At 44.2% G+C, this 17,968-nt stretch overlaps 1 protein-coding gene across 1 annotated transcript in view; it reads left to right on the forward strand.

Annotated features, from left to right (window-relative positions):
• Window positions 1-17,126, forward strand: part of LOC309671265 (AF4/FMR2 family member 1-like) — a gene marked incomplete at both ends in the record, with an annotated part of 28,821 nt that extends 11,695 nt beyond the window's left edge. The window contains 11 exons of the mRNA XM_082482471.1: window positions 1,199-1,483; window positions 4,055-4,146; window positions 7,182-7,428; window positions 8,457-8,548; window positions 9,526-9,589; window positions 10,434-10,570; window positions 11,762-11,833; window positions 12,454-12,547; window positions 12,650-12,693; window positions 14,072-14,301; window positions 17,005-17,126. Of these exons, the coding sequence (XP_082338597.1) occupies window positions 1,199-1,483; window positions 4,055-4,146; window positions 7,182-7,428; window positions 8,457-8,548; window positions 9,526-9,589; window positions 10,434-10,570; window positions 11,762-11,833; window positions 12,454-12,547; window positions 12,650-12,693; window positions 14,072-14,301; window positions 17,005-17,126 (1,479 nt within the window). The remainder of the gene's footprint in view (window positions 1-1,198; window positions 1,484-4,054; window positions 4,147-7,181; window positions 7,429-8,456; window positions 8,549-9,525; window positions 9,590-10,433; window positions 10,571-11,761; window positions 11,834-12,453; window positions 12,548-12,649; window positions 12,694-14,071; window positions 14,302-17,004) is intronic.
• Between the last annotated feature and the right edge of the window lie 842 nt (window positions 17,127-17,968).

Raw genomic sequence — 17,968 nt, forward strand, 5'->3', positions numbered from 1 at the left:
GAGGCTTTTGCTTATACTTATCTCTGTATCAACCAGGGTTAGCTAACTTTGTTATGTACCGAGTTGGAAGCAGAAGAGCGGGCAGGAGCGGACAGGACAGATGACCCAAAACTGACCAGCGGGGTATTCCATCCCATCTGCCTCATGCTCATTATAAAGCTGAGGGAGCAAGGGCTCAAGTTCCCTTTTCTTCAGTGGCTGGAGTCGGAGGAGGACTCTGTCTGTTCTGCCTTTGATCCTGATCTGTGTGTTCCTGCACCCAGTTCCTGTCTGCTGCTGAGTCCAGTCTGGGATTTCCCCAGTGCTGGCTGGTGACGTGATTGTCATCCTGGGAGCTCGATATTGGGTTTATATATATTTGTATATATTTCATTATTTTCTTATTAATATTATTATATTTTCTTTTTATTGTTAATATTTCATTAAAGCTGGTTTAGGGTTTTTTTTCAAGCCGTAAGTCTTTCTCCCTTATCCTCTCTCCTTTCTCTCTTCTGGGAAGGGAGAGGGGTTAATAGAAAACATCTGTCATTCATTTAGTGGCCAGCCCAGCCCTAAACTGTGACTCCAGAGGCCTTCAGACCTTGGTCATTGCTCATGCCTTGCTTGACCCAGAGGGAAGCAAGTGTTAAGTTGTGTAGGCAGAGGACTCAGAAGAGGCTGGACTTGATGCGGTAGCCATACAATTTCTTATGGTAAATGGTTTTCTTTTGGTTAAACCACAGGAGCCTGACAGCCTACCTGTCAAACTTCAATGAGATGTGATAGCTGGCACAGCCCCTTGTCCGTTTTGCTGTGTGCAAATAACTTTCCAAAAGCATTGTGAGGACAGCACCTAAACCGTTTTTACAATTGCTGCTTTTTTTAGACGTTGTCTGATTGTGCAACAATGTTGGTTAGTGGCAAACCAAGATGAAGCTTTCATGTAGACTACTCTCTTACTGGATGACAGGTAGGGCTAGCAGAGAACCAGGAGTGCTGTGCAACATATTTGATCCTGTGCAAAAACGAGGTCTGTGTTCCTGAAGTAAGTGTTCATGTGCACATACTAGAGCATCCTCACTGTCTCACGGTCTTTCACTTTCACGCCTTTTTTAACAATAAGGAGGAAATTTTACTGGGTTCTGATAAGCAGTGCTAGGATGGAAATAGCCCATAAAGGCATCAGTGTTGCATCCTTCTTTTCTCTTTTTGTCTGCAGCCTGACCCACCAACTTCTAATAAGTGGCAGCTCAACAACTGGCTGACCAAGGTGAACCCACCAGCAGTGCCAAGTCTCAGCGAAATCGCCCATGGGGATGGATGTGAGGAGGGCCAGGAGCAGGGCGATGGCATCAGCAGCAATTCTTCCCACCAGCACGCTGAGCCGAGGGAGCCTCATCACAAAAGCTCCGGCCGAGCAGCCAGGGCTCCTCAGGACACTCATCTTCCAACCAAACACAACTGCCAGAAGTCTCCTGTGCGCACCGAGGAGCCCTCGCTCAGGCAGACTTGTCTTCCTCAAAAGAGGAAGGTGAGGGGTGGAGGGGGAGGTGGGTTTGTACAAGGGCCAAGGTGGTGTTTGAAAAACCCGTGTGGAGAGTTCATTTCTGCTTCATAGGTTGGGAGTGCACCCATTATGCTCCTCCTATAAAGGTGCTATCAAACTTCTAAAGGGAATGCGTACCAAAACTTTCCACAGATGTTTCTTGTTGATCACAAATCCCCTGCTGAGCAAATGAAAAGCCTTGTAAGCTGTCTAACAAATGCTTTGGTGGTTTAAAACATTTTTTTCTGTGTTTTCTTGAAATACTAATTTTCTCAGACACCAAAACCTCAGCCCTCCTATGTCAGAGAGGACCTTTGGGCAGCAGGCTGTGTCACAGCATGCAGCTGGCCAGCCTGCTGGGAGCATTTGTGGGTTTCTCTGCTTTCAGCCCAAGCAGAGCTTTGTAGGGCTGCAGTTCCCCCTCCCCCTGCAACTCCTTGAAAAGCAGCATAGTATCTGAAGCACCTTCCAGACTGTGGAGTCATCTGTGCTACCCATTGAGTGTCTGTTGTGGGAGAGCACCTTGCCTGCAGTTTGTGGGGGTGCCCACAGGGACAATTGACCCAGGCCACCCTGGTCTGTGGTTTTTGGTTTTGTCCATGTATGCACCTTCTGCTGCCTTTAGTCACGCAACCACAGTCTGAGTAGCGTAGTCTTTTCCTGTGTGGAATTATTTATTTCCATGAAACAGTTGTGAAGGCTTGCTTATGCAAAGAGGACTGAATTCTGCAGATGTAAACTGTGTTATTACTAGGGGTGATGGCAGCAGCCCCGTGCCTTTTACTTTTCCATAAATGCAGACTTTTGACTGAACCAGGTTCACTGATAGTAACAACCATCACTAAACCCTGCTTTGGATCTCAGCACTTGGATAAATATGTAGAAAATGTCTTTGGTTTTCCTGGAGCTGCTGTGGTGCTAGCAGCAATGCTAATGCTTAAAAGATGCGTGTATCCACTAAGGGGATTTGTAGAGTCCTTCAGCTATAATAGTTGCTTTCCCCTGAATTCCAAGACAGACCTTTATTTAACTGCGATGGTAGCAGCTCATGAGTGTTTTTGAAAGCTAACTGCCAAAGGGGACTGTGGATATACTTCCAGCCAGCTGGTTCAGCTGCACAGAGAGTTGGCTGCAGGTGTTAAGGTGAATGGGTATTCACTGTGGACGTTTCAGTGCCTGTGTAACTTTTTGGTCCTCCTCACAGAGCAGGTGGCTTAGCATGTGTGGGTGAATTACCTTGGTTCCCACGTGGGTTTCCTTTAGTCTTGTCATTTTCTGAGCTTCCCATAGTTGTGGGGAAGAGCAGGAAAATGGTGAAGAAACTTGAGAGACCCCGGCAGTCCCCCTCCTGCAGAGCAGCAAGAGAAAGGTGAACAGGCAGTAAATCTGTTGCTGCTTCTGTTGTCTCAAAGAGCCAAGAGAGGAGCTATTTGATACTAGACGTGTCTTCCCTTGCAGCCTGAGTATCTGATTGCAGGAAAACCCTCCTAAGAGACTCAACATCTGTATTATATCAGCATGCATCAGTGTCCTTGGAGGCTCAGGCTTCATCACAGCCAGTTTGGTCAGGTGCAGCTGTCAGACATCTTTTGCGGCACTGTGGAGCTCAACCTGGGAAACGGTTTAAGGACGTGATCTAGGTGCTTGAGGCTTGCCCTGAGCACGCTGCCAGAGGTAGACTCTGTGCTGAGCATAACCCACTGAGCACCACCACAGTGACGTAAACCTGGATGTACTCGAGAGAGAGAGACAGAAAGTCCTGCAATGCTTTTGGCTGCCACCAGGCGCACTATGGGTAACGCTGACTTATCAGTGTAGTTTCTTTTACATTTTCTTGGCTTGTAGCAAATTATTCTGAAGTTTTTGATTCAGGTAAGCAGATGAGGATGCTTTGTATTGTTAAGATCTATCGAGTGCAATTTAAAAGTATTATTTATTACCTCTCTGCCTTAATGGTTCCTGTTCTTCTGGTATCAGATTCTTGTTGTTAAAACCAAAAGCCCCTGTGCATCTTGGAAATCTGAGTGATCGAACTCTCCTGTGAATGCAGTTTTTTCCTTCCCTTTCATAAGGCCTATCACAAAACACAATTGCTTGCAGTTCATGACTTTGCCAGGAGGAATCTGAATACATTTCTGTACAATTCATACTGAGTAGGAGAAAAAAAAAAAAACCCACAACCATCCAGAACAGATGAAATGCTATTTTTCAGCAATGGATGTGCCTTAATTTTGATTATTGTTGGCAACAAGAGGTTTTGCGTTTCCATCCCTGCAACTACAAAATAATTAATCTATCCAAGCAAAAGTAGATAATGTCATTTTAAGATACTTGTCAGTGAGCCGGAAATCTATATCCGCTGTGCTCTGGGTTTCCACTTTGTCAGTTCCAGTATCTTATATTTTCTTTTTTTTTTTAACCAGAATCAGTCAAACTTAGATGTGTTCGTCTGTACTTTACCTGCACATTCAAAACCTGAGTGATTTTCTTTTTTTTTCTTTTTTTTTCCTTTCTTCCTGTTAGAGGGAAGTGGAGAAGGAGATTGATAGGAAGAAAATGAAATCAGAAAAAGAAACAAAACCATTGCAGTCTTCAGCTAACAAAGACTCCCATAAATTGAAGTGAGTATACAGTGGTGGGATGGCAAAAAGATGCATAAAGCTGAGTCTTCCTCAAAAAGGTTAAGGCGAGGAACTGTATCTCCTGTGCTTATGCTTGTGAGTTTGCTTATAACTTAATGTGTCTTCTGAAACTTAATCTGCTGCAGATTTGTCTTTACATCCTGGAACCAAACATGTGGCTATGGGAATATAATTTATTCACCTTTTTATTTGTTGCAGATGTGAAGGTTGGGTGTCACTTATCTATCTTCCTCTGTCTTCTCAACGCTGAGGATTATGGTTCTAATCATTCAAGCATAAGCTGATGTTTCAGTGGCTTGTTGTCTTCCCATACTTGGTTTACAGTGCTGCAAAAGCGTTGAATGTTGTTGCATTTGCCTTGATTTCCTACAGTTGAGATGGGAATGAAGACTTTACTATTTTAAACATGAACTTGTCCATCCTGCAGCTTATGTTGCTGCATGCTCTGATCCATGTATTACGCATAGCTCAAAAAATCTGTTTATGCTGCAAGAAGTTTAGTTGCCAGTTATGCCCATGCTGCTTTTCCTTCTAAGCTGGTAGGCAACCATTTGCACTGCTGTCTTTCAGACCAGATGCAGGAAACAAATCAGTGCAAAAGAATTTTACATTGCTTGAGTTACAAACAGTGTGGTAGACTGCCTGCCTGCGGGATGCAGGAGTCGTTTTCCCTTCTGCAAACTACCATGGTGGTAATCTGTCAGCAGATGATTGCCCTAGATGATCTGGGAGGTGGCAGCTGTTCTGTGGGGAGTAGCATGTGCTTGTTCTGCATGATAGTTTAGGGGTTTCAGGGGATGGCAAGAGGTTGAAGATGGTTGAAGATGTCTCTGGTTGAAGATGTCCCTGCCGGGGGGAGAGGGGGAAAGTGTCGACTAGATGACCTTTAAAGGTCCCTTTCAACCCAAACTATTCTGTGATTCTAGGTGAGTAAGACTTAAGAGTTCAAGCATCAGTTATTTCTGCTTTCATGAGAAATGGAATTAGCCTTAAAATGGTTTTAAAAAGGGAGTTGGACTAAATGATCCTTAAAAGTCCTTTCCAACCCAACCCATTCTATGATACCACGAACTTCTTTTTCTTTGCCCATGTCTTCCTCATTCTGGGTTCTGCTGTCATACTTATTTTGGGGAAGTTTGTGCTCTCACTGCATGAGAAGCAGCAGAAAGCTTTTTGTCAGATTCGTGGTACTTCACATGCATTTAAAGCTCTTAGCCTTTGTAAGGTGAGAAGATGAGGTGAACGCGTTTTGCACACAGAGAAACCGAGGTGCAGACAAGTTGAGTTGCTTGATCAGATTCTTGCCGCAAACAGGTGAAATAGCTGAAAGTGTAGCCCTGAAGTCATGACTCTCGTTCCCATGACTGAGCAGAGACAGTTCTGGCAGCCTCTTGGGAAAGGATATTCTGCTAAGTGTAACTGAATGTCCATAAATTTCGACTTGGTGATTGTTGCTGTTTTCTTAATTGGACAGGTTCTGATGAAAGAAAAAAGTCATGTGTCAATGCTGATACTGTCTGCTCCCTCAGCTGCTTTTGCTGTCACCAGTGACAGGCTTTGAATTGTACTTATCGGCTGGCTGCTGGTGCACACGGTGTCTGTGCTAGGTGGGACCTGTCTTCTCCCAGCTTGACAACACAGAGGTGGATGTGATGGATATTGCAGAACTCTGTTTTCTTCCCTTGCTGCCGTGTGAGGCTGCTAAACTGGGATGCTTCAGAAGCACATAGGTGTGCAGCTCCCCCTTTCTCTAACTAAACCAACATGATGCAGAGCCAATAAGCTTTTTGCAGTGACTGGCCCAAATTTGTATATGGGTGAAACGCACAAAGCCCAATCCAGAAAACAGAGTTGTATGTATAGGTGAGTAAGGGTAGGGAGCCTTTCCCTTTTCCACTAAAATCATCTCGTTGTCTTTGTCTTTTTTGTATGTGACCTAATGGACACACAGCCAGCATGCCTTTTGAATCATGAAACTGTGGAATTTCAGATGGCCTTCATGGCCAGGAATTTCTCATTTATTCAGCATAGCATTTGCAGTGCTTCTGGTACGTCTCCTGAAACTTAACCCATAATTTGCATACCAGTGTACTGCCAGCATTTTGGCTAGCTCTTTGCTAGAGCTAATGCTTCTAGGAGCATGTCTTCAAATGGGCAGTGTCCCTGAGAGGGGAGGCTCATGCATCAGTCACGGGGCACTGCGATCAATTCCTGCTTGCTTGTTGCTTGAATTGGAGGTATTGGATTGGTATGTAGCGTTGAGGTTTGTGTCCTGACAATACGACTAAACTGCTTTTCTGCAGAGAAAACATTGACGTGCTCTTAAAGCACTGAGACTTTGGGGCTAACATTTAGTTGTATGAAGGGATACAGAAGGGCTTTAATTCTGGGGTTCACTCCTCCCTTTTGCTCAGTGAAAATGAGCACCCCTTTTAGCCGTGTTCTGGCTTGCAGAGTGGGAAGGATAAGGATGCGTTTTTGGGGAGAGAGCTGTACCAAGGTCGGTACCCAGTTAAACTCGGTCAAAGCATATACAGGATCAAGTGTCAGGATTAGTATTTCTGACCATAGAAGATATCTTCTACCATAATGGGGAGAGAGAGTCAGTGCTGCAATTCATTTGCCTTGTTGTGTGATTTGTCCCAGGGATTTTAGTTGCTGTTATTACCCCTCTGCCATTTTCAGTGAAAAGAGGCTGTGTTGGAGGGATGCCTTTTTTGCAACATCCTGATATTCTGGTTGCAAGTCTTTACTCCAAGGACAAATCTTACTCCTACTTGAAAAGAAACTTTCTTGTGTGGTGTTGGCAGCTGAGGATGTGGTATCTAATGCACAATGAAATCCCTGAAGTTTCATTTTGCTTTTGTTTGATTCTTTATGTTAACAAGTCCTCTTATACTTCCAGAGAAATTTAAACAGAATTGGTACATGAAGTAACTAAGTTTTTTAAAAAAAACCTACGTTATATGTACACCATATTCACCCCAATTGCTGAATTCGCTTCCCATCTCCAGAGCACCAAAAGCTTTACTTGAAAACCAGAAGAGAGATCTCCTGCTACCGCCACCTCTGCCACCCATGTCTCCTGCACATCCTCCACCAAAGTCAACCAAGATGGCCCAAAAGAGACCCAGAAGTGAGACTGGTGAACTGCCTGCCATGGATAACACTGCCAGGAACAAGAGCGACCACAAGGATCCTTTGTTCTCCAAGCACAAGAAAGTGGAGAGAAATCACACTGAATTGCCAAAGGGCATCGAAGTAGGTATCCATTATAACTGGTGGGATGTTTCCTGCGACTCATGAGTGCTGTGTGATTGTCTTTAGAAATATGCTCTGAGGATATTAAAAAGGAAGGAAGATAAATGAGCCACCAAAGAAAGCTCTTTGAAGCAATTTTGCTCCTTTAATGGCTGTCTGGGACCATATGTTGCTAGCCCGAAAGCCTGCATTGTAACTTCTCTGCTGACTTTCCATCAGCTGTTTTCATTTCACCAGTGAACAATAGTGTAAAGGGATGACCGTGTAAAAACCCAAGGCAAGAGAATCATGTTTATGGTAGTAACCGTTTCTGACTGTAGGCGGCTGCAAGTACAATATTGGCGTAAAAATAAGTGTGTTTACAGAAAGGAGTGGATTGCTTCAAAGTAAGAAACAAGCAACCCGTGGTTTTGGCTGCAGCTTGGATATAAGGTTTTGTGGCTTGCTTACAAAATTATTAATGATCCTTGCAGCTGGATCTTTGCATTTTTTTATTAGAAAATTCAATTATATTCCTGTTTTCTGGTGGCTGGGGGTGTGTGGTCTAGTCTGTTGTTGTGTGTGTTAGGCCAGATTCTGCACACTGTATTAGCTGGCTTCTAACTGCTTGCTTTTTCCTGATAATGGAGTTAGTAACAGAGAATCAACAGTTGCTGTGTGGTTAAGCTGGAATAAGTGTGAATGGATATTACCCATTCCTGCCTTGGCTAGTGGCCATGAAAAATGTGCTGCTTGCAGCCTTACTGCTGTCTTAGCCATTGTGCAAGCAAACCTGTGACTTAATTTCTCAATGCTTGGGAAAAGTTTGAGTGGTATTAAGCCTTACCAGCAGTCAGGTAAGAAGCCAAGTTTCTATTTCTGTTATTGGATGGGGTGCTGGGGAAGAAGGTAAGAAGATGGTGAGAACCTGGAGAGTAAACTGTGCCTGGGACAACTAAATATTTTCTCTTGAAATTTAGGAAAGCCAGGCTTTGGAATTGATTTAGATGTACCTCTCTAACCAGCTTTATCTCTGCTCTGTTTTTCAGGGATCTGTAGGGGATGTCACAAATCCTTTCCCAGTGCCTTCTTTGACGAATGGTACCTCCAAGTCAAGGAGACCTCAACTCAACTTTGAAGAGTAAGTTGTTGTTTTACACCCCTTGTCTGTACTTTCTGAAGACACCAGGCAAGCCTGGCCCTGCAGCCGCCCTGGCTTCTGCTTCCTAATGAGCCCTTCTTTTGGGAGGAAAGAGAGAGGAAGAGATGTCTGAGACCTGCCCTGTACTGTCTTCTCATGCCTGGGACTTACTCCACCCCCCACAAAGCAAAGGTCTCATTACAACAGTTCTTGGCTTGAGGGAAGCTACTCTGGAAATTAGGTACTTTTTAACTCTGAGAGGTGTCTCATGCCTGCCAACAAGTGATGGGTTTTGATTTATGTGTTTCTTGGCAAGCGGCAAATTCCTCTGTGACAAGGTGCTGGGCAGGCAGCTGACTTTATCTTGAGAGGGCATGACTCACTCGTTAGTGTACAGGTGGCTGTGTGCCATTTGCACGGTGAATAGATTATCCCAGTGCACAGAAATGTGTGTCATGATTGAGACCCAAGACCTGTAGAAGCCTTGGTGACCGTATGTCTTGTAAGCAAATAGCTCGAATGCAAGCTCTCTTGGTCCAAGATGACAGTGTGGTACTGCAGAGTTTACTGTATGTTTCAATCAGAATGTGTTTGTGGTATTGTACTTGAGGAACGGCAGGAGATCACACAACTACTGTCTTTCCATGGGAGCAAAGAAGTAAACTTGGCCTCATAGTAACCTAACTTCTGGTGGATTTTTATTTCAAAATGTAAGTTTTCAATGTCATTCTAACATACATTTTTTAAGAAATCAATTAACTTTATCTGTGCGTTCAGCTGCTGCGTATTTCTGAACAGGCAGACAACATTCATTTAGTGATTATCATAATTGTAAGGTGTGTTTGATAAGACTGTAACAGGCTTACCAAAACACGATGTTTGGACTCATAGCATCCTATAGATCTGAAGGTAAAATTGATAATTATCCCCCCCTTTTTCTCTGCTTTCTGTTTTTCCACTCTCTGTCCCCAATTCAGACAGCATCCGACAGAATACTACATAGAAGAGGCCAAGAGGCTGAAGCACAAAGCTGATGCAATGGTAAGTCCTGGCCCTGTGCTAAAATGTTAACCTTCTCTTGCATTCGGACCAAATACCTGTGTGCATGTGAATAAGATTCGCTCGCTAACATTACTTCCATACTCGGAGTACGTTCAAGTTATATGTGGGGAGGCTGTCTTTATTTGCCAAATGTTCAGACATTTCCCTCTGTTGTAAAGACATCTAGGGAATGTGCCTGGAGAACGGGATTTGGAATTGACATTGCCTGAGGTTAGCAGGCCTGTTTGCTTTGCAGAGCTATCACGAAGTCCTCGGAAAATACAAGGAACAGTTAGTTTTAAGACAGTTTACTCTGAAACATCAGGATCCTGACAGTAATTGTGTTGCTGGCGAACAAGACTTGGAAGTGCCCTTTGTGGAATGGGACTGACTTTCTCCACTGTGTGCAGTTTAACAGTGTGTATGAATGAGCGCTTTTTTTTTTTTGCTAATTATGGCTCAGTCAGATAATGTACATTTGCTAATTGTCATTTACTTGTGAAAACGAAGTGGGGGAATACTGAAGAGGAAAAGCCTCATCTGCCTTTCATGAGGCAGGCCTCCAAGACCAGAAAATAATATCCAAGAAAAGTGAAGATGGTGAATTACTGGAGGAAAACATTGAGCAAGAGGAAGAGATACAAATAGCCAGAGCACACAAAGCTGATGACTGGGCCCACATTAGGGCTACTGCTGAGAACCCTTTAATTATCTCCTGGAGGCCCGACTTGCATCTTTTTCTTTCTTGAAATCCTGCCTAACTAGGGAGAAAAAAGGAAATCAGGTACACTTGAGAGAAGTAGTTTTTGTCTTAGTCTAAAAATGAGAATTTTCTTCCCAATAGACCGACAAGACTGGAAGGGCCTTTCAGTACCTAGATGCTGCCCTCTCCTTCATTGAATATGGGATTGCCTTGGAATCAGATGCATCAGCACCAAAATCAGCTCACAGCCTATTCAGCGGCACCATAGATCTCATCAAGTAAGCGGTTTTCAAAGTGCGATGGTTAGGCTGCGTGTTTGGAGGGGAAGGGTTAGTTGCATTGCTTGTTTGCAACTGTGGCCAGTTTGGATTCCCACCATGGAGCAGAGTTCAGGTTGCTGTACAAGCACGAGAAAGACCATCCGGAGGCATCAGAGGCAAATCCTTTGAAGTGCTTCAGCATTGCTTATCAGAAGAAGTAGGCACCGTGTCCTCCTCAGCATTTGAGCCTTGCAGCTGAGGTACACCAGAGGATGCTGGTTATGACAATCAAGGCCATGAAGGAGTTTTTACTTCATACAGGTCTGAAGTTGCTTTTGCATGTGAGCTCAGTAGTATTTAAATTAAAAAAAAGCAAAGCAAAGATATAGCATGTGGAAGAACAGTTTGTGTCCCAAAGGTCTTGTAGCTTGATTGAAGGCAGACTTTGCTGGTTTCTCCCATGTGTCTTTCTACTAGTACACTTTATTGAGGTTTCTTTTAGCAACCTTCCCCATTTAGTTTCACAACCATTGTAGATGCACGTAGATAATATGACGTATACAAGCAGCACAACCCAAGCAACCATGTATTGGGTAGAAAAGAGGCAGGTATCGGTTATTCATACCGAAATTACAGGTTATATGAGTGTTTTTGAGAGCTGATTTGACTTCTTGCCTTAGAGCTGAAACAGCTGTCAGGTTTGTTTTTTTTTTTTTTTGTGGTAGACTTCAAACTTTTTAAATTACATTGTTTGCTTTGTGGTCTTGATGGACTGTATTTCCAAGATGCTGTTGTTGCTTTATTTTCATAAAGGAGACTTGCTTGTTTGTTGTTAGCCAAAAGAAACATTTCGACTAAGATGTCTGTCTTGTCCAGAAACAATTGAATTAATATTTCACCTTCAGTAGTAGGGGCACCTCTTCTGGGTCCCAGGCCTGTAAGTTAGCGTGTAATCACTGTAAGAGGAGAGTGGGTCGCATAAGGGGTCACATCTGTTCGTGCTGCGTGGAAAACAACGCATTCTGAGACAGTACTCTGCTCAAGATCATACAAAGCACTCAGTGCCAGGACTTAAGAAGTCAAGGCAGGTTTAGGTTTCATGACTTTTGGACTGATGTTAGAGATAACGGCATGCACTGTTTTTTCAGAAACAGCAGGACTTCAGAGCACTGATGGCTGACAAGATTCTGTTTTTTTTTGTTTCCTTAGATTCATCATGACATTGAAATCCTTTACGGACTCCTCAGCATCTTCACATGAAAAAATCTTTGCCGTGTTTTGGTTTGTAACTGTTTTTCTCTGCCTTCCTATTCTGTGTTTAGACTCGATAGAGTGAAAGACCCACTACTTTCAGGGGCAAAGGAATGAGTTAAATGGGAATCAGAGTTCCACAAGGGAAAAAACCCCCAGAATAAAAACCAGAATGAACTGGAACATCTCTAAAGTGAGCCACATTATCACAAGGGACCACATGTGGAAGGCACAGGCTCTAAAATTTGATCTGCTGGTAACCTGAGAGCACACAAAGGCTTTCACCTAAGGTGAAAGAATGCAATTTGGCTGCCCATGTTTGAGCCATGTAACTGAAGCTGTCACTGAACATAGCTGAGGCACTTCTGGACAGGGGTTTAACGGGCCTGTTGCACCTATAAGAGGTCGGGCACCTGTTTGAATATAACACCAGACATGGCCCGCCCTTGTTTTGTTTTGTGTTTTTTTTTCGCCTTGTGATTTTTTCACAGGGTCCTTTTTTAAGATGAGCAGGAGGAGGAGAAATTCTGAGCTTTCTTGACTTTGCAGTACGGCTGATGTGTGCCTGCCTCTGTCCCACAAGGCTGATGACTGCTGAGCAGGCAGCAGCGAGCATGAACACTGACGCTTGGGTGTGTTTCTGTTCACAGCATGCGCTGCCAGTCCATTCTGCACATGGCAATGTTTCGTTACAAAAAAGACACTGCAATCAAGTATTCCAGGATCCTGAATGACCACTTTAAGGTAGGGCACAGATATTACCAATCTGCCAGCTGAATGGCTGCGGCAGTTACTGATGTTGGCCGAATAGCCCAAAACTGACAAGAGTTCTGTTCCTTACTGCAGAGTTCTTCCAGAGTAACACAAGCACCTTCTCCATGTGTTGCAAGGTAAGATTTAAAAATACATATGTTGTAATGTGTCTGTAAGGGTGTGAGTGAAAACAGTAGCCGGAATATTTGAGTTGCTAACTGCATTTGAGAGCGCCTCACCTCTCGCTCTTTCTTGCCACCTGAAATCACACTGTTAGGGGGCATGAGTATTTTTCTTCTCTCTCTTTCCTGTCTTTTCTCGTTGGAAAGGGGTTGTTTTTGTGTTATGAGGTCCAGAGTTACAGCATATCAAGAAGAGCAGTTCTCCACCAGATAAGCAGATCAGAGCAAGGAAGGTATCGTCACTATGCTGTTTCAAAGCCCCTGTTGTCATCTTTTTTCTGTTAGAGATCCCTTGAGACTTAATGGGATAGCATCCCCATCTCCCTGGCCACTGTCCAGTATGATTATGCCTTCGTCCTGGGGTAGCATAACTTTGAGGTGATACTTCAATATTTGTCTCTTTAGCTTAGTCACCAATTAAGAAAAAGAAACTAATTTTCTGAGTTATTGAGCGTTTTGTCCTTTCTATGTATCTACAGCAGCGTTGCTGTGTCTGTGGCAGCAAAAGCAAAGGGCAAGCTGTCACATAACAGTGTTTCACCTGATGCCCTGCAGACTGGGCCTGTGTTTTTACGACAATGAGTAAGAAAGAGTTTTTCTGTGTGCTGTGGTAATTGCATTTGGCAGATAGCTACCTGGTTCCACGTCTGTCCCTTTTAAACTCTGCAGCTGAGAGAGGGTTGTTTGGTCTTTAATATCAATGCTGAAATTCCAGTTATTTTTCTGCTGCCTTGCACAATATAGTTTATTGGGAAGTAAATGGTCTCCCAAGAGCAGTGGTGGAAGCCCTTTCATACCAGGTACTAAAAGTTAAGTTGGTAGAAGTGGTGGGGGTGAAGTGATGTGACGAAGCCAGCCTGTGTCTGGAAGGCGGGCAGCTGACTGCATGTAACTTCCCTACATCTATAAATAAGTGTGGGTAGGCTGACCTGGCTGCTTTGACTAGCTGTCAGAAAGCTCCAGCCTCTATAAGTGGTGAGCTTCAGCATGCCTGAAATGGAAGTCGTTAGAAAGAAAACACTCAGATAATCTGGTGAAGGCTTCCACAAATAGGTGTAGATTTTGGAAGGTATGGATGGCCCTTTCTGATGTCTGGTTCTGCATTTTCTTTTGTCAAGAGGAGTCCTTAGAGTTGCAAATCACTTCAAAAAACTTGGCCTTGCACTTGAAGGACAATTACTTGTTATGTTGCTGAACACATCTCAGTTTTCAATCCTCCGCTCCATACTGCAGGCCTGGATGATAGCGGATAGCTCCTGGCATAAGATAGTCTCGTGGCAAGGCTTTTAACTCTGAAGTTAAATGTTCACAATGGTGTTTCTTTCTCCTGCAGAAGCACAGGCATGCCTTCTGCTCTTTCTCCAATGTCCTCTCCTGCCGGTTCTGTGAGTTCTCAGCCGGGATCGAATGCTAGCAACTGCAGTGGCAACAGCATTGGCTCTTCAATCACTGTCCCCTATAATATCCCAAGCATCGCCTCTTCCTATGTCAACATCACTTCCTGTATCCTCTATGCGTATGATATTTGGGAACAGGCTGATGCACTGGCCAGGAAGAATAAGGGTAAGTTTTTGCCTTCTGGCTTTTCTGTCTTGTATGTTGTGGTTATGTGTATGTTCTCGCTTAAATCCTAACACTCAACGGAGCAAACACCATACCTAAAGATCAAAGCATTAAATATGTTGAAATAGACAGCTATGGCATATTGGCAGGTTATTGGCAGAGATACTTGATGGTGATATATTGAGGAGTGTTCCAATTAAAAGGTTGTCTTGGCATCCTCAAACGTCTAAGAGCTAAGGGATGAGGGTATCAAATGCAGGAAACCAGCCAACTTGCTTCATGGTAACACAAGAAGCGTAAGGGGTTTTTTGCTGTTTGTTTTTCCCTTTGGGGCGCAGAGCTTTTCTGAGTCGGTTCACTTTCTATAAAAACAGCTTTTTGGCCTGTAGCATTGTGTTTTAGTTTGTTTGTCAAACTTCCAGGTATTTTTGTCTTGAAAACGGTGAAACTGGCTTCTCTAACAGAGGATCTGAGCAGCACTTGAATTGGAGTCCTTGCTGGGCACGTGACCAGTATTTGCCGGTAGCATTTCCTAAAATTGCTGCTACTTTTTTTATTTTACAGTTTTGTTAATAAAAAAGTTGTATTGTCCTGTGGTACAAGCAGTGGTGAGTAAGCAAAAGCCCTAGAGTGGGTGCAGTTCTATAACGTGCCATCCCACGTGGCATTTGCAGTGTCATTTTTCATCAAACACAAAGTTTTGTGAGCTACTGTGGGCAAAGGGACGTATTGCCACGGTCTGTTGGCAAACTTGCAAAAGAAAGTAACCATGATGCGCCTGGCTGAATTGTTGGAAGGCTGTAAAAGTACTCATGCTAATGAGGCAGTTACTGAAATTCAAAAGGCTTTGCAAGTCACCTTTGAATAAAGTAGCTCCAGTTGTTGGCTGTCTTCTGAGCAAATCTGTGCTCGCAGCAGCAATTCATGTGTAGTATTTTGGATTATGTCCTCAAAAGGCTGATAAAAGACTGTCACACAGAAGGCTCAGTGGATACTGCTGGTAAGCCAGAGGAATGAGTCATGGAGGAAGACCTGTAGGGGGGACAGCCTGAGCACAATCTTTCATCAATCAAGAGTAAATTCAAAACCTGCTCTGTGTTGCAGTAAATACTCTCAAGGGAGTGGATCTGTGCAGGAGAAGAGTAAATACTCCTGTAGGCTTTGCATTTGCTGTCACTGTTCAGGACGGTGGAGGAGTTCCAGTTCTGATATTTGTTGATATTTGGTGTAATGTACAGGTTCTAAGAGGTACAGAGAGTGAGTACCTAAAACTATTGAAAAGGCCACATCCTTGATTCTTTTATGCAATTCATAGGGCTTAAGAAGAAGAAGAAAGAGCAGTGGCCTTCAGCTATCAAGTTCCCTTAAATGGAGAAGTTAGTGGAAAGCAGTTAGTTATAACTGATGTCCAAGGCACTTGTGCTGAGGTGTTTTCTGGCGGGTCCAAAACTAGGTGCTTCCAGTGCAGGACCCGGCTCCTCACTTCAGAGCAGTGCGTAATTCAGATCATGAGGCTGTAACACGTTGCCTTCTGGCCTCTGATGTTCCACAGCAATGACAAGCAGAGGTTGCATGTGTGCATGTAAAGTCACTCTCCTTTCACGTGGTGCTGTGGTCACAGATCAGATTAACTTCTGTTTGCTCAGGCAGGGAGTTTGGACTCCTCGTCTCTGCTTGCAGCTCTTCTGTTCCCCATGAAGGGAATGGATACCCATTTTGTAAACAAAAGAAGGAAAATCAGGGGAAATGCGTTTTCTGCTTCTGAATTGGAAAGTATTAGAAGGAAAGCATTGTCTTCTCTGCTTCTGAAGAGTTCCTTGCACAGCCAAGCAGAAATTTTCAGCCTCCAGGTTCAATCTTTGTGTGTAAAAAAGTAGAGCTGAGAATGGCCAGGTTCTCAAAAGGTATCTGGCAAGACGATTGAGGCTGGAGGGACTGGGGTGAGCCCGTGTTGCTGGAAGGCAGGTCACGCAGCAATGTCTTGGAAAGGTGTGATAATTTCCTGTAACTCACTGTCACCTGCCGAGATGATTGCCAGCGCAGAGCAGGGCATTTAGCCTGCCAGCACCTCCCGGCAGGTTCAGATATGCTGCAAGATCCATTTTCTGCCTGTGCCGGAGGAGGAGCACGGTGCCTGAATTTGGTGGCAGGATAGGACTCTGTTAAATCTGCCTGATGTGCCCAGCTGTAAGCAACTCAAATCAGAGCTGTATAGCCTGCCAAGCTATCCAAATTTTTAAACCTGCTCAATTGAGAAATCATGATGCCTTCGACGTTTGAGGATGGATGAAGGAGAGGGACCAGTCCAACGACAGCTGTGTGTGCTTCTGGGCATTACTCAGAAAGACACTCGAATTTGGCCTGTTTAAAATCTGGGGGAAGCACACAGCACATGTGTGAACACCCAAACTTTTGCCCACCTACCATGGAGTCTCGACGTCCCTTTAAACCCAGCGGTTGGGGAGGCAGTTCAGTGTATGCAGGTGTGTGTGAGTACGTTTTCCTCTCATGTGCCCTGCCTCGTGTGCTTGGTATGCTTCCCAGCCTTCTAATGTTGCTGAGCTCTTTGCATTAATGCGTTTAATGGGACTTGCCGGCTGACAGTGTGCTGCTGTTGTCGCTCCTTGCTGCCCCCTTGCCTGTCAGACATGCCTGTTACGTGAAACCAACCACATGTTTTCTCTCTCCCTACCCTTTTTCCAGAGTTTTTTGCTGAACTCGGCACAGCGACGTGCGCTCTGGCACTGAACAGTAGCATGACTGAACTGGTACGCTACACTAGACAGGGTTTACAGTGGCTGAGACTGGAAACAAATACGCCTTAACTGGTGCTCCAGGTGGTTAAGTACCTTGAACTTTTTTGCACTTTTGAAGCCTCAGAAACAGTCTGACTTGTTGAATCGTGGGATACAAAGCACCTGCAAGGGAAAATAAGTTAAGGTGGAATGGATCTGGTTACACTGGAAAAACTTTGAATGGTGTTTGTAGGGTAGCGCTTTGCTGCCTTGAAAAAGAAGAGATGGAGGAAAGCCTCGATGTTGATGGCACCTTCCTTTAAAACGACAAAGTGCAATAAATTGTCTGAATGGCTCAATGTATTGATGGTCTATAAACATTTCTATTACGAATAACCAGCAGGACAATAATCACACATGAAGAAGTGCCGACAAGAAGGAAATCTGCCTCCAGACGTTATTACGCAACATCCCACAGTCCACAACAGTTGTGTGCCCAGAAGACATGTCAGAGAAGTGTTTTTGCAAGCACGGATGCAATCTTTGGTGTCTTTGTTCCTCAGATGGCAAGTAGCAACCTCATCAGCACCGAACAGCATTATGTTACAGTAAAAACAGCAAATTGGTCTGCCTTGCCAGCTTTCCAACCTAACCCTCTTGCATTTGTCAACCAGCTGCTGTCCTGAGAATTGGGGGAAGCCACTGCCTTCAGCGCTGCAAGTTCACTTTTTAAGTCATTGCTGCTCTGGTCCTCCTCCTTGCCACACACTCGTGCACACACATGCCCTTAGCACTCGAACTATGTTACTTAGGGTCTTGCTTGGTTTAAGGCTTGTAAGCCAAACACAGCTGGGGTGCCAAAATGACCAGGTATGGTTGGAAACAGCTCTACCCCTCTTCTGTGGTGGAGGGACATTGCTCACACTGAGGAC

This window comes from Vanellus vanellus (genome assembly GCF_965231255.1).
Source record: "Vanellus vanellus genome assembly, chromosome: 4".
In the NCBI taxonomy this organism is placed as follows: Eukaryota; Metazoa; Chordata; class Aves; order Charadriiformes; family Charadriidae; genus Vanellus; species Vanellus vanellus.